This window comes from Corvus cornix, chromosome 2 (assembly GCF_000738735.6).
Source record: "Corvus cornix cornix isolate S_Up_H32 chromosome 2, ASM73873v5, whole genome shotgun sequence".
Lineage (NCBI taxonomy): Eukaryota > Metazoa > Chordata > Aves > Passeriformes > Corvidae > Corvus > Corvus cornix.
In genome coordinates, this window is record NC_046333.1 from 55,755,257 (window position 1) to 55,780,309 (window position 25,053).

The 25,053-nt window shown below is 41.1% G+C and overlaps 1 protein-coding gene across 1 annotated transcript in view; it reads left to right on the forward strand.

Moving 5' to 3' along the window:
- CALCR (calcitonin receptor) overlaps positions 1–20,379 on the forward strand; it is a 156,303-nt gene extending 135,924 nt beyond the window's left edge. The window contains exons 9-13 of the mRNA XM_039549564.1: positions 602–662; positions 765–831; positions 3,769–3,987; positions 12,293–12,334; positions 18,083–20,379. Coding sequence (XP_039405498.1) covers positions 602–662; positions 765–831; positions 3,769–3,987; positions 12,293–12,334; positions 18,083–18,304 — 611 coding nt within the window. The 3' untranslated portion in view covers positions 18,305–20,379. The remainder of the gene's footprint in view (positions 1–601; positions 663–764; positions 832–3,768; positions 3,988–12,292; positions 12,335–18,082) is intronic.
- The last annotated feature ends 4,674 nt before the right edge of the window (positions 20,380–25,053 follow it).

Here is a 25,053-nt window from a genome sequence, read left to right on the forward strand (position 1 = left end):
CTCTCCCTGCAGAGATAAAGCTGCATGGAGTGGGCTTGGCTGCACAAAGGCTGGGAACCTACAGGAGATATCACAAATCCCCATCCCCCAAAAACCTCCTGGCTCCAAACACTTTCTCATGCCATTGGCTCCAAAAGAGAAACTCTTCACTCTGTTTTTCATTGCTCCATAATCTGGCATGCAAGTCAGTGTACCTCTCTCTTGCTCAACAGTTATTTACATGATTTTAACAAGTGTCCCCGGTTTCCTGAGGGAATACTGCTCTGAGAACAGAATGATCCCTACAGCCTTCCCACACTGCCTGCTCACACCCTTCCCTACACAAGCCACAGCAACGCAGGGGAGCCTGGCAGCAGCTTTGAGACATTCAAGGAGAGCATGGTCTGTGGGCTTTTCTTCTCCTTTTGGCCTGTCTTGAATGTTAATCCCTTTTGCATCTCACCACTGAGGTGCTGCCAGGGTCTGAGTGTGACGGACTAACAGTTCTTCCCTGAAACGTGATTTCATACATTTTGTGAACAAGAGACTTTTTAGTGTGTGAGACACATGAAATTCAAGCTAAACAAATACCAAGACTGATCCATAACTTTAATCATTTCAGGGTTCCCTTTGGTGCCAGCATCCATTCATGCAGTTGCAAGAGCCAGATACTTCAATGATAAGTGAGTAGCATGTCTGTTTTTGAAGGAACTTAGCATTATTTAACTGTGTAGCAAATTTTATTCAAGTCAAAAATAAATGTTAATGTTGTATTTCTTCTCCAGCTGCTGGATGAGTGTTGACACATACTTGCTTTATATTGTTCATGGACCTGTAATGGCAGCTTTATTGGTAAGAATATTATTTGGTATCAGCAGTATAATAATTATTTTAGAAATGATGCTAACCTGAACAAAATAGAAGCTTCTGTACTATAAGTATTTTGGTCAAGACTCAGAAGAAACTAGAGGTTTTCTCTCTTCAGTGTTACAAAGGACAGGCTCACAACACTTTATTCCAGTGAGACTTATTTGGGACTGAATACACTGCATTTATGTGACATCAATTATTTAGCTGTGTCTCAGCTGAGGCGAGCTGGTGGCTCAGCATGAGTTTTGCTGGTCACTGACCTGGTATGTCCAAAGGCAGGGAGCTAAAAGAGTCCAGGGGAAGAACTGGACTGGGCTGTCTGAGTAGGAGGACAAGATTCAAAATGCAGCTTGGCAATGTGCATACGTATAACATCTGGTATGCCAGTCATGCAGTTTGGCGTGGTAACCCTGACCCTCCTGAAAGGCACAGAAAGGGTTTTAGTCACCCCGAGCCCCAAGCTCATCTCAGTGTGTCATCCAAGATGCACTTTCAGCTTTTGATCTGCCTCTTACTTGCAAACAACTGCGTGGACGTATCTGCAATTATTCCCTCAGAGATCAAACAGTAGCGCAGTGAGTACTGGGAACACCTTTGAATAAACAACTTTCCATCTCATAGTTTAAAAAAACAAAAACCTTTCCACCCTTTCTGGAGCAGCAGTTTTTAACATTAGCTATGTGAAGCGGCCCATCCTTCCCTGCCATATAGGTTGTTTGTTGGTCCCATAGAATCACATTTATTGTGGGTTTATTGGTTCAATCTTGATTGTATCTCCTATTGTAATGCCAATTACCATCTGAGAGAGGCCATTTAGCCTTTATTTTTGTCATTGTGATCCCATATTGGCCACAAAGAAAAAAGAAGCAACTGTTTTTTAATGGAAAAAGAGCAATCTTTAGCTGTTTTCAAAGTAAGACATTATAATTTCTGTATCATGTTTATGTCATTTCCAGTCATTTTTCTTGTGAAGATGTCAATGTCTACAGAATGTCCTGCTTGATTTGCTACAAAAATCCCATAGTGACAGATTGATTCCAAAGAGTTGAGGATTTTTAGCGTTTTTAAGTCTTTCTTTGACTTTTCACAGTTACTTTCAGAAAATCTAAAAGTGGAGGTTAAGCAGAGTGAGTGAAGTCAGAATTGGATGGAGAATAAGGGCTACATTTAATGCTGAATGGGACCTCAGAAGTAATTTATTACTTCTCTTTTCCAGTAGAGCACAAATGTAAAACAGTTGAAAGGTCTCCCAGTGTAGTTTAGAAGCGGTAAAATGCTTTACCAGAGCTTTCTGATTCACCGTTCTGAAAAAAATCAGCTGAAATTTCTGGTACATAGATGTGATTTGAGCTCTTGAAATATCTATGGAAGTTATACAACTTACATACTTATTTCAAAAAATTAGCAGGAAAAAGAAAGTCTATTAAAGCTCAGAAGTGTCAGTGCCTGATTTTACTGTAGCAGACTAGAAAAGAGTGATCTGGGTACCCTGGAGACCGAGGAGGTCTGTGATGTCAAGGACGTCCACAGGGTAACCACTGAGCTCATCATCAGCCTGGGTCTGCCCTCCCTCTTCCTGCAGGTTCTCAGCATATCCCACAAGGAGCTCTCTGTGAAGCCAGGGCCAAGGGCAGGTTACTTGATGCTGGGATCAGATTTCCAGAAATAATTGAGGAGAGAAGGTGCTGAACTACTTGGCATCACTGACCATAAGGGTCAGGGGCAAAATTTTCTGGTATCTGGAGTTTCTGCCCTGGGACAGCAACTGTTACCTGTTCCCTGTGGGTAGAGTACCACGGGGTCCCTGCAGTCTGGTGGAGCACAGGGATGGCCTAGGTCTTCCTCAAGAGCAGCCTTACACCCCTGGTCACACACAAGCCTGAAGCATTAGTCTATGGAGCATATCCCTTGGGGAAATTGTGTGCTCCCATAGGTCCCATGTGCCCAGGGGACATGCCAGGGTTTGTCTCACCTGGCAAGATAGCTTGGCAACTGTCAGACTCAGGACAAAGACATGGTTATTTCTAGGGGACAATTCGTCCACCCCGTATAAACTTCAGACATAAAAATAATATTAAATGTTCCCTGGAAACCCTAAATTTGCCCACATCAGTGTCAAAACAGCCAGTTCATCCTAGAACTGACCCCTGCCCACCTGAAACACCCATGCAGACTCCAAAGCATGTAGAGTATGGCAGCTGGTGAAGGGTCAGTAGCTCTGACCGAGGAAGCTGTGACCGGTCCGGAGAGATGGTCCCTTGGAGGATCATCTTCCCGAGGCCCGGTGTCTTCCCTCAGCTGCTGGCAGGAGGGCCCATGCAGAAGCTGTCAGCTCTTTTGTAATTGTCAGCTTGTGATTTCAGCTCAGCTCTGCAGGGCAGCCTCCAGGTGAAGCCAGACCAGAGAGAGAGACGAGAGGCTCGTGTAGCTGTTCCACACGAGGTAGCTTTATTAGTTCGCCGAAGGGGGGCTAGGGACGAGCATCTCTCTCCTTCGCAGGGGCGGGGGGCTAGCTCTTATAGGGATACAGGGGGTGGGTGTCAGAGGGTAAGGGCCAATGGGCTACAAAGGATCTGCACAGGGTCTCCCAGAGGATTCTGGGTTTGTCTTCTCGCTGTAACTGAAGAGGAGCTCCCTTTCCAGAGGAGTTCCGCTGGGAGGTTTAGGCACTCTCCTTATCTCAGCAGATGTCTCTCCAGGGCAGGGGCTGGGCATACCCCACAGTAGAGAGCTGCTTCACATATCTTTTCTGAAAATAGTCAAGATACTTTCCAAGACCTGACTGCCCAGGAGCTGCCCATTATAAGATACAATAAAGCTAGAAAGTGACACTTTACTGCCATTTATGTGCTCCGTATTTGTATTTTGAAAGTCTGTTTAATTTGAATGCTTTCACCTACAATAGCTTTGGTTTTGCAGGTCAATTTTTTCTTTTTGCTTAACATTGTCCGAGTTTTGGTGACAAAGCTGAGAGATACCCACCGTGCTGAGTCCAACATGTATATGAAAGCTGTCAGAGCCACTTTAATCCTGGTGCCCTTACTAGGAATTCAGTTTGTTATTATTCCCTGGAGACCAGAAAACCGACTTGCTGGAGAAATATACGATTACATCATGCATATATTAATGCATTACCAGGTATGTTAAATAGTAACAGCTTCAGAGTAGTTGAATTGTTTGATGTTAAGCTAATTTACTCAAAGATACTGTTGCCAGGGGTTTTGCCCTGAAACTGAAAAAAGCTGGGTTTTCAGTTCTTTTCCAACCGTTTCACACTATTTGATTATCTGCATTTACACAAGCATCACCACTGTGTAAAGAACAGAGACAAGATAGGGGAAACGATGTAATTATCAGTTTATGCTATTTCTAAACTATGGAGAGAAAAATCAGTTCACAGAGGGCTTTTATGTTCCAGCACAATTTCTGTTGACATGCTCAAATTGACTGAAACTAGTGCTGTGACCTTAATATTAAAATTAGCAGTGTTTGCAAACTGTTTAACAGAGGGAATGCCAACACACAAAAGAAAAAGCAGAGACAACTAAGCTACATTTAGGAGTTAGAATTCCATTATTAGGCAGTTTAAATTACAAGACTGACATTTTGATTTCAAAAATGCTTTGAAAATACAACATCGTTCAGTAAGTCTAGTTTATTTTCTTTTGAAAACAAAACAAGCCGAACCTAAATGACTTTACATGCTGGCTTATCTGGTTTACTGACTGGAATATATCCAGTCCTGTATTGACTAGGAAAGGCAGTTTTTCAATGCATTTGTGAATAGTGGTCAACACAAGTGAATTGGGTAACCTACTTCTTGCTTCCTTTCATATGGAAGGTAAGTGAAGAGATTATTTTAATGCCGTAATAAGAAGAGAGCTTAAAAAATCGGTAGTGCTTTTTCCTTAAATGAAATTATAAATAAGGCTACCAAAATCTATGTATTCTGTCAGATTATATATACTGCTTATCACCCTTATCCCTTCAAAACTGCAGGTGTTCTTGCTGCTTCATGGATAGAATAACTGAACTTATAGGTCTGCTTTTGAAGTGTATGTCATCTTATATTACAGTTCTGCTTAAAAGGAATGAGAGCCTTGTTTCTTCTATTATTGCCTGTATTGTTACTTTTTCATTCACAAGAGCTATAAAGGAATATCTCCAAATTAGCTTTTTGGAGACAAGTTATTTGCTTACAGTTTTAGTAAGTTAGGATAAGACACATTGTTACAATAACCAATTTACTCTTAAAATACCTTTTAAATCCTGTGCAGTTGTTCGAGAATTGCAAAACCAATTTTCTCAATTAAAAATTCTAATTGTGATCATTATGGAATAGAAACTCACCAAACTGAGGTTAAAATGGAGTCTGTACTGATGAAGGGGGCTGGGTGAGGGAGGGATCCAAGGCAGGAAAGTTTCATCCCTGATGGGTTCCTTCTGCTCTCACAGAAGAGCTCTTGACAACTCCCCAGTAAAATCTTGGTGTGTTTCCTGCTAAAGTTTGGCCTTTTGGAAGGACTGTGCAGTTGTCCTGCTGGCTGCAACCGACTGCAATCCTCCCTTTTCCACTTGGAGTGGATTTTTAATTGTAACCTAAAATAAACATTCTTAATCCTTTCCCAAAGATTTCTTGTAGGCATATTTAAGACTGCCAGCTATACAATCACTCCTCTGGTGCTCATTTTCTTCTAGGGCTGGTTCTGTAATTAGCAGATACTGTATTCATTTGTTTAATGGCTGTGTTTCCCTCTAGCTATTGCACTCCCGTGACCCACAGCACAGCCAGCCTATGCAGACACCAGCAAGAGTCTGTGGGGTTTTGCAGCTCAGGGCACGTCAGTCATATACAAGCAGGCATTGTGAGAACAATTACCAATCTTTTTTGGTGGAAAATGTAATAAATTCTTCATTTCTGCACTACTTAAATGAGTAATTTTTATGCCTTTTCTAGAACAGAAAGAGAGACAGGTTCTCACAGTACATCACTGCTTTAAGTGAATGTGAAGGATTGATACATTAATTGTATAGTTCTTGTACACAGATATAGTGCAAACAAGCACTGCATTATATTGTAAAACTCAAAGGATTGAAGATAAGAAAGAATCTGTTCCCAAAAGAAATCATGTAATTGTATTTCTTTCAGAGAATGGTTTTCCCAGTTGAAAAACAATGTCAGTATTTTATTTTATTTTATTTTATTTTATTTATCAACAAGCTAGGTTTCCTCTGCTGCAGTCACTTCTGAATAACAGCAGAAGTCTGGTTTTGACCTGTCCCACTCTTTTTGTGATGATATCATCAATGTTCACCATTTTAAGTGGAAGTGGTTTTTCAAATATGCCTGTAAGAACACTGAATGTCTACTGCATGTATATTTCACACGTTAGACCAGATTCTTCTTAACAGATCGGAAGAAAAGATACGTAAATGATAAAAAAATGGAAGGCTGGCTTCTGTGCTGAAAACGGGAATGCATATACTTTCCAGCCCACCTAGCCAACTTCCCATTAATCCTCTAAATGAAGAGGTTCATATCTCTTCTCACCATCACCAATATCAGCTCTTTAGTCTCCAGAAGGTAGAAATGAAAAGTTCACCGGGCAAAAGAAAGACATTTCAACCCTTATGTTGTGGTTTAACCCCAGCTGGTGACTCAGCCCCACAGAGCCACTTGCTCACTCCCCACAGTAGGATGGAGAAGAGAATTGGAAGGGTAAAAGTGGGAAAACGCATGGGTTGAGATAAAGACAGTTCAGTAGATAAAGCAAAAGCCACATACACAAGAAAAGCAGAATACAGAATCCATTCACACCTTCTTGTGGCCAGGCAGGTGTTCAGCCATGCTCAGGGAAGTAGGGCTCCATCATACATAAAAATTACCGGGGACTAAAAAAGCCAGTGCTCCAAACAGCCCCCTTTTTCTTCTTCTCCCACTTTATATGCTGATCATGGTGCCATATGATCTGGGATATTCCTTGGATCAGCTGGGTTCAGCTATCCTGACTGTGCTCCCTCCCAACCGCTTGTGCACTCCCTGCCTGCTCATGGTGGGGTGAGATGAAAAGCAGCAAAGGCCTTGATTTTTGGAAGCCCTGCTCAGCCACAGCTAAAACATCCCTGCATTATTAACACTGTTTCCAGCCCACATCCAAAGCAGAGCCCCATACTAGCTGCTATGAAGAAAATTACTCGGTACAAAACCAGCACACCTTAATTGGAAAGACATGCATGGATTGGGATGCTGTAGGTGCATTGCTGAACACACACAGCTATCTTATCTAACAGAGCTCCTAAATTAGGCACCACAAAGCAAACATTTTCACTCCAGAAGAGCCAGTGACTTGCAGATCTACATTAAAGGACCTGACTTTCAGAACCTGGTAGATGATGCTGAAAGGAGATGGAAGATGCAAACTTCCTCGGGCTGTCAAGCATTAGGGTACAGGATATGCTGACTCCTTGCACACCTCTGGCATTAAAACACACATGTCAAAAGCCTGAAAACCCCATCATGCTGCCCAGTGAAGACAAAACTGTACACCTGGGCAAAGGGAATGCCTCCTGTGAAGGAATGGACAGCAACAGCCCTCGGTCCTGCACATAGCTGCACTCAGATCCCCATTCCAAGATAGAGCAAGAGAGATGTGGCCTGTGCCTGACAACCTGGCACAGCCTCCTGCACCTCTGCTGGTGCTGGGGCTGCAGCTGACACTTCCTCCATCCTTGGAACCATTGAAAATCTTTTGAGAAGTCCCAGGCTGTAAAGAGATTGGGGTGCTGTGCTTCTGTCAGAGGTTCTGCTACAAAAAACCACTACCCTAACCTCTGATTTCTGACAGTAGTCCATAGCAAATGCCTCACAAGAAAAAAGGAAGAGTAGAAAAAAACTGCGTGATGCATCAATTAGTCCCACTAACTGACCTACACAGTCCTCGCAGAGCTCTCAAACCAGCCTAGGGCTGAACAAGCCTCTGCTTTCAAGCTCCCTCCACCTGAATTCTATCTCACTCAATTCTATCTCCAGCACCTTTAAGCTGGGTTTTTAGAGGCTGTCAGTTTACATAAAATGGCACTGTCGCTGTTCCAGAGAAGAGAGAGCTGTGAAGGTCTGTGAGGGAGGCGTGGAGGAACAGCCCCAGAATCAACAGCAATACACAAGCAGATAAAGCTGCTCTTCCCAATACCTTGGGGACTGTGGCTCTAAATGCATAAGTCTCCCCCTAATGAGAAGATAAAAAGCAATTCAGCATAAGGACCTTGGTTTTTATTGGCAAATGAAAAGGTGTTTTTTTTCTCCACAAGTGAGATCCCTTGTGTGCCATCCAGCAGCTTCCAAGCAGCACCCCCAGGACTGCAGCACCCACCCTGCCAGGCAGGAGGATGCAGCTGAGAGGGACCTGGTCTGGTACAAGGATATTTTGAATCTTTTAGGCCTGGGTTTGGACTGCATATATATCTACACTGCCTCCAAGTTCTAAATTTAGCTTTCTATGCAGCCTTATACAGAACTCAATTAACCCATTTAAAAGTAGTCTCTTAAACATAGTGAGATATTTCAAGGTATTTCAGAAGGTATTAATTCCATCTGTTTCTCACTTTAAAAGGAAATAAATATCCTTTGTAATGCCAAATCAGGCAGAAATATTTTCTCCTTCTGTTCAGAGTCCGGGTTGTAGGACTGCTTTTGACAACATAAGTGTTCTTTTTTTATTTTCTATTCTTTTTATTTCTCTTTGGATTATTAGTAGTTTAAAAACTTTTTAATATTTTGAATCAATTAAAGTTATGGAGAATATTTTTTTGTAAGCCAGATATAATAAAGTACCATTTTTGTATGAAAAATACATGCAAAAAAAAGACAGTAATGAAACCTCCACAGAGAGCAGGAGAAGAAGCAAAGCATGAGCTTTGGCTGATGGGATGTCTCTATCATTTTGCAGCAGGTGGGCTGCTGTCTTCAGCCCTCTCATGACAATCTCCCCACCTCAGTGGCAGCAGAAACTGCACAGACACATTCTTTGCTTTATTTTTTTTAATGTAACTTAAATGAACAATTGATAACCCAGTAATTTACCTCAGAGATTCTGTATGAGCGTGCAGTGAATGAAGATGGTGAGAAACACACTGCTGTTTTCCTCAAAGCTTTTTTATCCTTGACAAAATGAAAGAGGTGGGAATGAGATGTACTTCTAAGAACAACCTCAGCCATGCTTTTCTTTTTTTTTTTGCTGTCCATTCAGACCCAGAAGTGAGAAGTGAATGGACATGGAACAAAGCCCACATAGAGAATCAAAACCTGATTTTTTTATGACCATCTGTACAATTGCATATGACATCATCTTCTAGCATCAATAATGAATATATCACACCACTAAAGTCTGAACAGCAACACAGTGTGTATTTGATTGGGGCACAAATTAAGGCCCTGGACACGGTCAGGAATAGCAGGAATAAGTATATCTATTTATGCTTTCTTGGTTTAATGGAGACATAACCTCAAATAAGAAAGTAAAAAGAGATATGAGAAACCTATGTAAATTTGCAGTATCTGCATTTTTCGTTTGTTTCTCTTTAACATGAGCAAATTACTCAAACTTCTCTTCAAGACACTCATGTCTTCTAAGAGAGTGAGATACAAATTAAATACCTGTCAAGCAAAGAATTTACTTAGACCAGTATAGTCACTAAAACACAGGAAAAACTCACCACAGTGTTAATAAGGTACGTGAAGGTCTGAGAGCTGCTGACTCTGGACAATCCCTATGGCATGATTCAGCTGAAAGGCACATTCATTTGTTCTTCACATAGTTTCAGAAGTAAAGAATTTCAGAAGTCATTAAAGGCCCTAATCTTAAAATAAATATGTTCTTCCTTTCTTCTTTCAATACCACTGCCAATATTATCTTGTTGTGAGCAGGCAATATATCACAGGTTAGTTTAGCAACTCCACACAGTGGCAGAGAGATATAATTGACCTAGACATTTCGTCCTCAGCAAGAATTGTATCCCCAGCAAAAACCAGCAGCAGTAAGAATTTGGAAGATAAACATCAAAGAGATATGAGAAATAAACCATGGGCCTGAAATTAAATAATTAACCTACATGTAGTCTGTCACATGTTTTAACAGATCCACTGTAGAATTATGGTCATACCAAGCCCTCCTGGCTCCAAGCAGACAAAGCTGGTGTCTGCTACTCATATCTCTGTAGCTTTACAACTGAAGATAACAATAGCCCTCTGAACAATGGGCCAAACTTTACGTATAAAATGGAAGAAATTAAAATACAGATGGCAGAGTCCAGAGGACCATGGCAGGTGGAAGAAGAGCAATGGGATATACATGGAACGGACTAGAGAAAATAATTTCTTCAGCCAGAACATGTACAACATGCATGGTCTCAAAATAACAAGAAGCCAGGTGTGCTTTCAGCTCACTCTGAACTAGAAGAGAACCTGGAAGGGATATGAGGCATCACCACACCTTCCTCTTTAGCTTTTCTGCGAGAAATTGTCTGGAGAAAACATTAGGTAAGGGAACTACACTCTTGAATAGCAGAAAACTGGAGCAATTGCAGGATGGAACAGCAGAATTCCAATACCATAGAGGAACTGAAATGAAAAATGGCTTCACTTCAATAGTTCAGGTTCGATTCCTGTCTTTAGGGGAACTGAGGTTCCCAAATTCCCCCTAAACACTCTCACAGAAGAGCAGACTTGGAAAAAACTTCTCTGCTTCTTTCTCTCCCCCTGCTGTCTTCTGATTTGCCATGCCTCATGTAGACTGTCCATTGAGCATCCCTGCTCCCAGAGGAGATCAAGATCCATCTCATTTGCCATTATGGCTGACTGCTGTTAATGAAAACACATTTAGCACAATAGCAAGGCCCCTGCTGAAATTTACATTACAGCTCAAGAGCAGAGGTTTTGCACAGCTACGCAGTTTCTGCAGTACTCACAGCACAAACAACATTGGTACAGGCCATGAGGAGCTGGAGAACTTTCTACCCTTGCAAAAATGTTGATTTAGAAGTGTCTGATCTGGAAAAGTCCTGCTTTAGAGTTGTAAGGTTTTGTTTGACTTTGTGGTGCTTCTCAGCCCAAAACTTATGGACAAGCTATTGTGTATTGCTTACTGCACACTGGGATTTGAGTTTTTTGAGAATATTCATTGCTTTGCCAAAATGTGAAAAGAAAGGTTTTTTCTCACTATGTCTACCCTTCATCTTCCTCCTACATGCTTTTCTGTGTTGATATTTGAATTTATGTCAAATTACAAATTCTGCATCAGAGAAAATCTATTAGAGAAAAATAATGGTCAAAATTGAATCTGTCAGCACTTGTCCAAACCAGCCTGTGTATCTGTATATAAGCATTTTGTTAAAAAGTTATTGCTTATCACGTTTGTGGCCCAAAACATACATCTGAGAGTCAAAGACATTTTGCAAAGCATTATCTACAACGCAAGTGGTAATCATTTAAATAAAGGTTTTATAGAAAAGATACAGCTGTAAAGTCCTTCAAAGCAACCCTTGGGAACATAAGCTGCATTGCAGTTTTCCCCTCAATTTCACAAACTGCCATACATTTAGTTTATAGTAACTGCTTTAACTAATTTAAAATGAAGGCATTTGGCTCCCAGTGATGCTTTGTAATGCTATTTTAATAAGAGTGAGTGCAGTTAGGACATGGACCAGTGTAACTACATAATCCTGAATGGCAGGCTCTATGTGCAAGAATTTTCTCGCTTATTAATTTCACACTTTCTCATCTCATATTCCTGCCTTGGCCCTGTTTAATCTTATAGCTGTGGTGATGATGAAATTAATTTAAAACCATTTATGACCAAGCTATGATCTGTAGCATCTCTTTTTTCTGCCTCCCTACCTTCTAACTCATGTGCTGGGTGGGTTTTTTTCTTTTTCTGATCACTTACACCTCTTCTCACATCCTGTCCATCCATTGTGATGCCCAGCATACCAGTTTACTTATCCTGACATACAGTTCAACTTAAAGCCTTCCTGGGACAGCTGGATACTCTGTGGCTGACAGTTATGATTGGATTGCTACACTCTGATGAATGAGTGGCAACATATAGGACACAAATCCTCTTCAGCAAATTCAGTGGCAGTGTGGCTCTCCTCTGTAAGCAAAATATATATCTACCTTTCATTTTCCTTCTCTACATCTCTTGTATATAAATAACTTCATAGCCATAACAGATAATCTATAAAATCTAGTAATATGGGGGGGGGAAAATGGTGAAACATTATGAAAAGACAAAAAAATCCATTTAATAGCACACCTATGAAAGATGGGGAGTGTCTGTGATGCAGAGGAAGTGGATTAATGTTTTTACCTTATATCCATCAAGTCTGAATTTCCAAAATATGTTGAAGTCTATATATTCTGATCCCTAAACTCTTTTCCTTCTCTTAGGGCTTGCTTGTGGCTACCATATTCTGCTTCTTCAATGGTGAGGTAAGTACATGGAATGCAGAAAATGAGCAGAACTTGAAAAACAGTCATTCTGCTGTTCATTAATGCAGATGTGAAGCATGTCACACTACAAACTTCGAAACCACACAAAGTCACTTTTACTCTGTACACACAAGCAGTGGTGTGCATTTCTGACAGCTCTGTGCAGAGTGTGACTGGAATATCTCTGAGCAGATAAATCAGGTGTGTTGCCATTACAAAGCGGATGGCACTTAATGAGGTACAGGCATGACACTCTCCCCCTACTACCTGCAAGCTTGAGATGGAAGTCTAAGTAAAGGAGAGAAATGCTTTACTCTCCTTCCTGCCCCAGAACAGCAGGAACGACCACAATACTCCATAAGAAGCAGAGGGGACATTCAGGGATCTGTTTGGAGAATGCAGTGCTGAGCTCAGGGAAGAGCCATGGCAAATCCACCCATGGTAGCATTGTCAGAGGTGGAATAGTGCAGTTACTTGCACCCCTTTGAGGATTACCACTGGCCTTTTTACAGTCAATGCTTCTTATCTAGTAAGTGAGAAGTAAAAACCTTTGAGGCAGAGATCTCTCCCATTCTCTTACAGCCGGATCATATATATGTATATATACATACAGCAGGTTTTAGATCCACTTTACTTTTTTGGGGGTTTTTTTCCAAAAATAGCAGGTTAAAATATGTCAAGAACCATTTAAATTCCTACACCAAGCCATTTTCCAGAGATGGTTGGCAGAAAAAAGCTTTTTCAACACATCAAGAGCATTCAACTGTAGCAAAATAAAACACCATATATCTTAGCACAGCTGAGAAATCCATTAAGAAGTCCATTTTCAATCCAGAGCAGGTGAATTAGATACAGAACAAACTTGGTGATGCTAACGCTCAGCATTTCAACCTAGAGAGATATTTGTGGTCCTGTTTATCCCTGTATATCATTAGAAACCAGAAAATTCCATATAATGATGTAACCACACTGATGTTTTGATAGAGACTGAAAGTAAGTTATCTTATTGATAAGGTGTTACTGGCTCATTTGATAACATTCAGGATAGCACAGAGTGTTAAATTCTGCCACCACTTGTCAACATCTCTATACATTTGCCTCTGGCTGGCTCCCTGTGTAAATGTACAGAGAAACTCAAGAATAAAAAGATGAGAGGCCTCCCACCACAGTTCTGTAGCATGGCTCCTCAGGAGACATGAAAGAGAATGGCAAAATGTGAGCAGCTAATGATATCAGAACCTAACATGAAATGAGAGCTGTAAAGATCATGCTACAGAAGTTCACAGTTTCATGCATCCAACTAAACAAAGCTGAAGACATGTACAGCTCTTTTCCTAACACAATTCTGTCCCCAGTATCTGCAGGCTACTCTCACCTTTATCCATCTGTCTCACTGTCATCACTCTGACACAGCTGAATATCCATGCCCTGGAAACAAAGAAAAACTTCTGGTACTCCCTAGTATGGAGGACCTGCTGTGAAGAAAGTAGAGACCAGTCAGGCAGTTTCTGAAGCATCCTCTCCCCGTAAGAATGGCTGCATTGCTGTGTACAAGCAGTACTCCAGTGTCTCCTCACTGGCCTCCAAACAATGTGTTACCCCAAAATCCTGGTCTTGAACATTGCCTTCTTCATTCTCCCCAGTGTCGCCTTCCATTGTTTTCAGATTAGATTTTGCAAAACAAATTCCCTTAATGTTTTATAGCTTTAGTGCAAAAGGTTAATTCTCCAGCTCTAATGAGAACACCTGGATTTGTGTCTAGATTAAAGGTTGTAGCAATGTTAAAAATTAGGAAAGGCCACAATAAAATGCACTGAAAACATAAAGTATCTTAAAGGCTATTAGTTTCTTAATTTCATCAACTAGCTCTAATTCCAAAGTACTTTTGGAAACACTACAGTGTCAGAAGAGCATATCCATCCTTACAACCCCAGGAATACAATTCTCAAGTTATGCACAAATGAATATATCTGAAGCATCTGCTTGCCAATGTGTATAATTGATGACTCCTTGGTGGAGAGGCTGATCAGAAGCATGGCTCCATGTCAGGCAGTAAGAACAAATGACTGTGAGGATGCAGGTTTCTCGTACAGGTTGAGAGTGATTTTGTTGGTGCTTGGGTACTTTTCACCATTACACTCCTTTTCAAAATTATTGCATCTGCTTCAGATTTACAGACTGTCAGTGGCAGGAGTGCTGAAAAACTATCTCATTATTTTCTTCTAGGAAATTTTATATACGGAAGCTTTTTTTAGAGCTTCCTTTTAAGGTTAACAGTGTCAATGATGACACCTCTCTAATATGGAATCAAGACATTTTGGTGCTACTTGCAATAGCACGTTACCCATAAACATCCAGCAAAGTTTATGCACTAGAGTAGCTGGGCTGAGCTGGGCTAGGCCAGGAGAGGATGAAAGGATTATAACCCCTTCTTCCCCTTTATTTCTGCAGTTACACAATCTGTAGCTATACAAGGCACAAAACCTATAGAAGAGCAACAACAGACTAAGGGTAAACTGGTATTGGGGCCTTCCAAAGGGAGCACTAGTCTGAGTTTGACCAAGAAAACTGAGCTGAGATAACTTCCCCCAGTCCTGGTGTGTGCAGAAGAACATAGAGCAAAGACACAGTCTGGTCTTCAGTTGTGATATAAGATTGTTTCCAAGCTGCTGCCTACATCTCATTTCTCATGAGAAAATTCATTGTGGAGCAAGGAGATTAATTTTACTACTGCAGAAGCTTGGCTAATCTGGGATTTACTTTTTCCTACTGGAATATTTAACTTCAAGACTGAAACACATGAAGCTTAGCCAGGGCAAACAATGCTAATCTCAGGAGCACTTGACTGTGCTTTATAGTGCATTCATCACTGCAGCCTCACTAACCTCACTTTAGTACCATGAGCCCATATATAGAAAGAAATCTAAAAATAATAAGAAGAAGCTGTACCAATGTCTGCATTCATGTGGAAGAACACATAAACAATGGGGTGTTTTTTTACTTTTAAAATGACAAGTCTTCTTGTACATACTCATATAAAATCTTGGTGTCCAGCAGTGCTGTACTTTCTCTGTCCAACAGCAATAGTGTAGTACAGATGATACAAGGCCTCTGCAACAATCTGCTCACCAGACCACGTTTTCAAGCCTGGGATTGCTTCTAGACTGAAAGGCTGGACAACAGAATGGAAAGTCTATTTGGGGAAAAAAACAGCCATGTATCTTATGTGCCAATGAGGCGTGAATGGCTAACAGTGAACAGAAAAACCTTTAAAGTCTTGAAGAGCAGAGTAAATAAACTTGGGCTCTTCATTGCTTCAGTCTTTGCTTTTTTTACCTGCCATCACAGTGGAAAACATGGCAGGCATCGCTCTGCACCTCCTGGTCCCCAGGCACCTCCTCAGTCATTAATATGTCGTGGCTGTGCATGTGACTTTCAGTAATGCTGCTTACACATTTAAAATCCATGCCTAAATGGTTTTAGTTGGCACTGAGCTATGATCATCTGAGATTCTTGGAATCACGGAAGAAAACTAAGTCAGCAAGTTTTTCTCAAATGCAGCAACTTGTACAATCCATTATCCATTTGTAGCCAGATCCTTGTACAGACAAGCAGTTCAGCAGAGAACAAAAACAAAGATGCTTTGACCTTGTGTTCTCCCTGCTCTGTGGAGCCTTTTAGACCTGCATAATGGCACTTCTAATCATGGGCTGAACTGGAAGGGATGTGTCTGTCGTCTACCCATCATACATACAATGTAAGCGTCACTCCCTCTGAAGAAGAAAATTATAAGCTCCTCATGACAGGCTCTGTAAGACTCAGGGACATTGTTCTTCCCTCTCCAGTTAACCATCTATCATCTCCAGATCTGTGGTTGCCCTAGTGGACTGTCAGACTCCGGTTCAGCTGAGAGCAGTTGGGGAGCTTGTCAGGAGCTTCTCGCCTGCACAGCAGCTCTTCTCCCCATACAAGAGTGATCAAAGCCTTGGAGTCTGTGTAGGGGGTAGGGGAAGGAGAGGGCTAGGAGAGGAACAGAAGGACTCTAGGAGCAGACCCTTGCTGCCTTCACTAAAGATGCTGACATGAATCCAGATGGATGACGTGCTGTGAAATGCGAACATGGTCAGCTTGGGGCAGAGGTGAAGACCAGGGGTATGCAATGGCTGGTGACCATGGTGTGGTGGGGGAGAGGTGGCTGCAGGCAGGCAGAGCCCCTGTGCACAGCCCAGGCTTCTCCATTGTCCTCATTGTGTCTGCCCTAGATGCCACCACCCCAGTGAGATATGGGGAAAGTCACTGTCCTAGTACTTCTGAAGATTTCTTCTTCCAGTCTCTCCCCATAGCTTGTGGGGTGACTAAGCTACAATATTCATACTGTAACATCAAAAGGCAATTTTAGAGTGACTAAAATCTTTACAAAGTTTAACTAGTGTAATATTTCTGTATCAAGTGCTGCCACTGCATTAGTCTTTGACCCAGTAACTCTTTCTCACTAATAAACTTGGGATAGTGTGATAAAACATCCTTGCATGCAGCAATTTCACTTTAATTCTCAATATGGGCATCGTAAACCTTGCTCATAGCCCAAGTACTTGAAGTTCCATTGTGACTGTATGCCTTTCCTGTGCTCAATATCTAATTAACCTGTGCACAGTCATTTGTTTTCTTTTCCTCATGTGTTAGGACAAGGTGAATAGCAATACATTCTCCAAATAACAAACAGTGCCCACCTCAGCAGGAGGTTTCCTGAAACCTGTGGACAGAAACTTGTGGATTCCTGTGATCACGGTGCCTCACATGCACCTGCCTTCCCCTGGAGGAGAGGGTCATTTACACCAGATTATTCTGTCAAACTGCTCCTATTCCCACTTTGTGTTGTTTGGAATCACTGATCCAAACAAAAAGAGCCAGGATTTCCCCAATTCCTGCTCATGTCACAGTGCTATCAAGAGCTGCCATGCATGGAAATGCAGCTGGAGAAGTGCTTCTTATTCCCTGGCAGGACTCAACAGTTTAAATCATTTCCTAGTGCCATGTATAACATCACTCTTAATGTGAATGTAGAATAAAATGTCTTATTCCTAGCAGATGAATGTTCAAAGGCTGGAATCCTCTGCCATGCAGAGGGCTATGACCAATGTTACATTTTGTGAGCACAGAACCTGTTTTTAATCTACCAGAACAAAATTCCTATTTAGATATCCTAATCCTCTAACTCTACAACGTTAGTCCTGGCAAGCTCTTGAAGTGTATTTACAATTTACCCTTCATGGCAAAGGCTCATTACTCAAGGCTGAACTTCTTCAGATATCAAAATGCATCAGGTATTTCAGGAACAAGAATCCAGCTGCAGCATCAGGTGGGTTTTAGTCCCCATTCTCCTCTCCTCTTCCACCATAGCATCATGCTGTGTCCCTGTGCAGCAATCTCTTTCACATTTAGCTAACCTATAGGCAACTGCCCAAGTGTAGGCAGGGAGGAAGTTTAGGCTGAGAGCTGAACTGCTTCTGGAACAGACAGGAGGAGAGAGGCTGACTGGATGTCAGATTCTGATGGAATTAGACCTGGATAATTTCCTTCCCTTCCCTTCCCTTCCCTTCCCTTCCCTTCCCTTCCCTTCCCTTCCCTTCCCTTCCCTTCCCTTCCCTTCCCTTCCCTTCCCTTCCCTTCCCTTCCCTTCCCTTCCCTTCCCTGTCACAGGGGTGTATGTACATCATGCCTCACCCTAGCTGTGTGTTTCTCTAACAGGTACAAGGAGCTTTGAAGAGGCAATGGGCACAGTACAAAACGCAGTGGGGCCAAAGGCGCCGAGAGCACTGTTCCACTCGATCTACCTCCTACACCGCCACGTCAATCACAGAGGTCCCTGTTTACCTGTACCCCCACGACGCCAACAATGAACAGTTAAATGGAAGATATGTAGAGGACTCTGAACTCGTTGCATTAAAATCTGGAGAGACATCTGCCTAGCTCAGCACCAGCCATTGCAAACACATCGTTTCCTGTTCTGCTTGTGAAAAAATTGAGGAGAAGGGTGGGAGTGTGGAAATTCAAGATGCTGTGTCAGAGTGCAGGCCCAGGTGGAAGGACACAACCTGTTTGAACCACATCAACCTCTGACAGTAACAATGTAGAGGGAGTGTGATGCAGACCTGGAGTAGCATTTCTTCCTGAGCACTGCAACAGGGAGTGAACAGAGACCTGCTCACCAGGCTGTGTAATCTCCACATCTCCTGATACCAGCTGTGTGAAGTGACCATCTGACATCTGTAACAACCCCAGGTAGCCAATAGCAAATAGGAAAGAAAGAACCAGTATGTGGCAATTGGAAACTTTTGGCACTTTTTGCTTTTGGTACTTTTCCTTAATGCTAGATTTTAAACCATCAACTTTCACAAAGTGTAACTGACTCGGAGTCCTTTATTTTTCCCTTTTAATGAGCTTGATGACTGCTTAAAAGATTTTGCACATCGCAAGACAGATCAAACATATGAACAGCAGAAAGTCATTCCAAAGTATTGAAATCTTGATGCTTTCCAAAGAATGCCACAAAATATTACCAACCCCAAAGGATACCCCAAAATAATATCAAAATATTACCCATTAGCAGGTGCATAAAGCAAATCAAGGTGAAATAGCCATTGCATGCCAAGATCTCAAATACCCTCAGAGAAACAGATCAACCCTTCGGGTTGATATGCCTGAAGGCATATCAAAATAGATTTCATTTAACAATACTGGTAGTTCAAGAATATTTATTTAGTAGGAAAAATTGTCACCCTAATACTCTGCCCAGAAACTCATCATTAAGTCACATTTCTCTCACCCTGAATAAACTGTGGAATTTGTTTGGAAACTATGGTTTTATTTAATAGACGTTCTGAGATGAATGCTAGATGAAAGCTTGTCTCTGTTACAAAATTGTGGCAGTAAATGTTTCCATGAAAGAAATCAGAAGCTGATGTCTTAGCACAGGAAGCACCTACTTTTAGAATCTGGTTGCTCTCCTGAGTTCCTAATCATTAGATATTCCTCCAAAAACCTTTATAAGCTATTTCAGTTTATACTGAAATTAACAGATGAATCCCTGTTAATTTGGATAAGCACTGAACAACTCTCTTCAGTGTTCAGGAATGAGTTATGCAATACAGTTCAGTGTAGACTTCAAAAACATGAGGCCATTTCCTCCACAGTGAATTGAAACCATTTTTAAAAATTGTGTCCAGACAGGCTGATTTTCCTTCCCGGGCATAACCAGACCCTAAGCTTTGCTCTCAATCTGTAGATTTTAAATGGAGATATAATGTACATGTCTACCTACATTAGTCACCATCTCACTGGAAAAGTCCCTTCCAGGAATGAGTTCATGAAGAATAGCTGTAAACCCAGCACTATGAGAAGGGACCAGATTCCCACTATGCATACATGAGTCAATGCCTTGCAGGGAAGGGAGCTGCTCTGTGTTCACCACCAGCACACACACCAGCTGTGCACCACAACACGTTGTCCCCAGGGCAAGGAGGGAGCTGCTGGCTCTGCCACCATGGAACAAAAGAGGAGCTGGGGAACAAGAAGGAATTGTCTGCTGGCGGTGCAGATCATCACATGGTCAATCCAGCGGAACACTTACAAGAAAATACCATCATATGTGTTTGTTCAAGCCACATATCTATTTTTCAGACTTCAAGGAACACAGTTATTTTTTCAAACAACAGTATTTCTCATATTGCTATTTCTACTTTCACCTGTGAACAATAGGAAATGCAGGAGTCAGTTGCTAAAGACAATAAAGTGGCTCTGCTATGAGTCTGCATTATTCTGAATAGCTTTGGGGCACACTGCACTTCCCAGGAGTGTTGCAGAAGGCATTCCTGGTTTCTAAAGACACAGATGAGCTGATCGTAAAAGAAGTGTGCATAATATAGAGAGTTTAATAATGAACATGTTGGTTTTAATAATGTACATGTTTACAACATGTAAGTGCAAGTTGTTTCACAGTCAGTTATGTTCATGTGGATGTACAAAATGGAAATGCTTTGCCGTTATATTGATTGTTTTCTTTCTTCGCTAATGATATTTTCTTGCTCTGTTTAGTAGAGTACTCTGAAAAGTCAAATTCAGGATCTGAGGTTTAGGATATTGTTTGCAGCTTCAGTGTGTTTGTGTCAGTCTTTATGGAAGCTTTGCTTTCAGTCAAGGGATGATGATTTGCAGCCACAAAAAATTTGGTCTAACATACATACTGAGTTTAGGGCTGTCATCACACTTGGGTTTTGTAGGAAAGGTTGAGTTTTAAAGGCACTTACTGAGTAATTTCTAATCAAAATAATTTCCCATGGGAAATGCTATTTTTCTTCATCTTAAGATGGTTTGAAATGTCATCATTGCACACATAAGGTACATTTCATTCTCTATTTCATAAATATCACCTTACACTAGTGACAGCAATATTGGGAATGCTGCTACAACTTCAATAATTTTAATTATGAAAGTGGTTTGACTCTAATAGATTTCACAAGAACAGCAGAAACACATAATTAATGTATCAGTGTATCAAAAAGTAGGGAGGAAGATGACACTTGAAGCAGTGGAATCGAGGTGTATTTTAAGAGGAAACCAACCTTTCATTTATCACCTCTGCAGTACCTGTTTCCTCTCAAACACGACACCCAACACATGAAAACCCAGTTTAGTGAGTATTTGCTCTGGCAGAAGGTTTTGTGTCGTTGCTCTGAGCAACCAAATCTATCAGGAAGATAGATTTAGATGGATGCTGGTTGTTATTCTTTACGAGGTACAGAAACACAGCACAAATTAAAATAACTTTTGTGGCATGGGATGTTGAAAGACTTTATTTTTATTTTATTTACTTAATAAATATATTTTATCTGAAATAAAACAGCAACAAAAGCAGAACAGACAATTTTATCTGTATTAAAATTCTTAGCAGTTATGCTACCTTAATTAAAACGCTACAGAGTGCTCATGTAGCAAAATAACTCTGCTTTGCAATAAGAACAACCCTGCAAATGTGATGAATTTCTGTTCTCTTCTCCCATCCTTTGCCAGCCTCAATAAACAAAATATGAGCAAACATCCAAAGATGGAAATCTGAAACACTAAAAATGTGAAGGTACCTATATTTCCACTGCTTGGAATTTTAAAAGTTTGGTGTGTCTTTGTGAAGCTAAATACTGCTTAAAAATATGAGGATTTGTAACCTAAAAGTCATTTGCATTGAAACAGTAGTTGACCCCAAGCCAGTGAGATTCTGCAGTGTGAGCATGCCCTCTCTGCCCCTACAGAACTTCTCATGTACTTCCAGATGGATTCCAAATCTGTATTTAAGAGCCCCTTTATTGAGCATTCAGAGAATAATTGAGAAAATAAATTAATTCTCAGCATCACAAATACAGATCACAATGTTGCCCTCATCCCAATAAAGGCCAGCTGTTTTAACCAGTGAAATCAAGTGCTGAGCAGGCTCCCATTGCTGACCATGTCATAGTGCTGCAGGGAAAGGAAGCATTGTAGTAAAATGGCTAACCAAGGTGTGCTGTTGTGAGTCTCAGGAAACACAAATTGGCAGAGTCAGCACTGGGGATGATTTAGGCCTGGCTCACCTGCCTTGGCTTAGGGACCATTTAGATGACCTGTTGAATTCCTGTCAAAACTTATTTTCTAGGATTTCATAGCAGCAGGCGCTATTTCAGGCACTGTGCTCTGCTGGGGCAGGAAGGTACTTATATGCCATTTAAGATTTTCTTCATAATCCAACTTCAGAACCTCACAAGCCTCTCTTTAAAAGAAACAATTATCTTTAGCCAATTTTTAAAGGACATCAGCACTGATTTTAAGAATCTGGTCCTTTTTCTCTCACTGCAAGCAAAAGCAACTTTGAGCAGTGACCACACTACGGGAAGTTACAACGTGCAACGTGCAATGTGTGCTGATGTGTGACAGCATGCCCCCCATTCTCAAGTGCTGGTGATGTTGGTTTGCATAATATGGTCAAATAGATACAGCTCCTTCCCTCATATGCTTTGCATTTTTCTCCCCCTCAGTATCACCACCATAAGAAGTGTATATTTCCCAAACTGTGCATTCTACACATTTTGAGGAGAAACATTTTTTTCTTTACAGTTTGCAACTTACGTTGACTTGCTCTTGGCCCAAGATGTATTCACTGAAACCAGACTGGAAAATGTGAATTTGTTCCAAACCAGATTATAGAATTCAGGTACTTGGCCCACACTCTTTTTTTAAAACTACCCACTGGAATTACGGAAATGGTAGGTGCTGATTTAAAGCTAAGTAAAGAACAAAATTCTGAGCACACAAACCAAGTATCTTTAGAAGCAGAGTAACGTTACCTTTCTACTTTTGACAGAATATAACCCTGTTACGTAAAAAAAAAAAATTAAAAATAAAAGAAAAAATCTAAAAAGGTCTTGAGAAGTTGAAATTTATACAAAAGGCACCAAAAACCAACCATCTGGAAAGCCTAAATGGCATACACACATATGAATATATGTACAGTGAATTATTATGAGAGCTGTGTTCAGGTAGAAAGTGGCCCATCATTCCAAAATGCACAAAATCTAAGTCATGAGCAGGAGAGACTGTGGGGTAGAGAAGATTTGTAGCCTCCATTAAGTGCCTTAATGCTTTCTGGAGACTCCATATGGAACACAGACTACCAAGGTCACCCATCATCCCACTCCCATGCCAGATGTGTTCACAATGGGAATGACTGGGACATTGGCTACTCTGCATTTCTCAGCTTCATAGACCAACACTGAGCTGACAAAAGGGACCAGCTGGGAGGTGAGCAGGAGCAATCTCTTTCCCAGTTGCATGGTGATGTTGGGTTATCGCACTAGCATAAGACCCACTGTTGTGGAGAAGACAAGGCAGCTCCTTGGTATGGAAAACCTTTTAATTTCACTTTACCCTGGGTAACACACCTGTAATTCTCACTGACTTCAGCAGTGTGGCTAAAGGCAGGACTTCTCCAACTTTGGAGGTTATCTAAATACCAAGCAAACACTGAAAATTCGTGGTGTAATAGAATATCACCTGCATATCTGACATCAAAGTCTCAGTTCATCTGTATTACGCTATGTAGAGATGCCTTAAGGTAACAAGATACTATTTTCATATCTGCCTGGGGCTTTTTAGTGAAATGTGCGATCTCTATTAGCACCATGTTTATATGAGTTACATGTATTTGACAAACTTCACAGATTACTTGGCCACTAACATGTATTTTACTTGTTTTATTTATAAGTATAGTTGCTTATATGAAAGGCTTATTATATAGCAGTTCCAGAAGATCAAAATAAAAAGAATGTAAAAGGCCCTCCCAGTTCATGCTGAGCATACAGAAAAACCTGAGAGGTAGGAACCCCTTGTATCCTGCTCTCCTCCCTTGTCTCCTAGTTATTTCTTTACTTTTGAGCAAGAAGGCCAACACACCTCAGTCCAGACGGCAGCACAAGGCTGATCAGCACTGTGTTGTATGGATAGGTACTTCTAGGAGGTACACAAGGAGATGTACAGCTTCTCCCACTCATCATTGCAAGGAGAGGAACTTCTCCCAGTGTGTGTGCACATGCATGCAAGATACCTTTAGGTATATGTACCGTCACAATTCACATTCCTGCTAGGAAGGGGTGGGAGAGAGTTCTGCAGAATTTAAACAGTCTGTGAAATAAGATTCAAGAAGAAAGGCTGTATCTCAGATTCAGAGACAGCTTTGCACCTATAGGCTTCCACAGGGAAGGAAGTTACATAACATAACTGCCTTTAAAGAGTGTCACTCTACAAATGGTCAGAGCCCGTATTCTGCTTGCTGCAGGCTGTGTAGGCAAGTTTAACAAGTTCAGGCCCACAATAAATGAAGAGGAGATAGCTTAAGAAAATGTTCTTCTTATTATATTATCCTACAGGCTTTTGTCTTTTATTGTTTTGGCATATAGCAAATATTTAACTCCCAAGGACCCAGCCACTGAGCTCAGAATTGCCCCTCCAGCAGCAGAAGGGAGCTGCCCCTCTGGGGAGGCTGCAGCTTTGAACTGGCAGCAATTTGAAGTCTTCATAAGAATTATGGTGAAAGTGTATCCAACGCAAAGTAGCCTTCAATTGTGAAAGGAGAAACTGCAGAGGTTTTTCATTTTAATCCTCTGCTGTAAAATTTCTTCCCTATGGGAGATTCCATGGGAAGAAGAGTTAGAAAGGATGTGGAAGGACAACAGATCACTCCACATGTGCCATCACTTCCACTTACATGACGAACAGTTTGTTATGACTTGTCAAGTTTTGGTAAATGCAAAAAAAAAAACAAACCCAAAAATAGATCATGTTTCTCCTTTGTAAGTACAGCCCATGTATAAGAAATTTGATATCAACTTTTCTTGTACATCAGGATAGCCGAACAAAGATCTTTGTTTTTCAGACATTTGTTTTACTTTACACAAGCATTAGCACTCTTCAGTGCAGAATGGTGCATCAGTTACCGACAATGCACTTCAGCAAAAGAAATAAATGCAATCAGGACAAAGAAACAAAATAAGTATATTTGATAATCAGCATATACAGTCACCGTAAATTAGCAATGTACCTCCAGTAATCAAAACACATACAATAAAATCTGGGTATACTTTAAACAATTCCATGAGTACGTAAGAAGTTTTCACTTTTTTGTAATATTGTCTAGA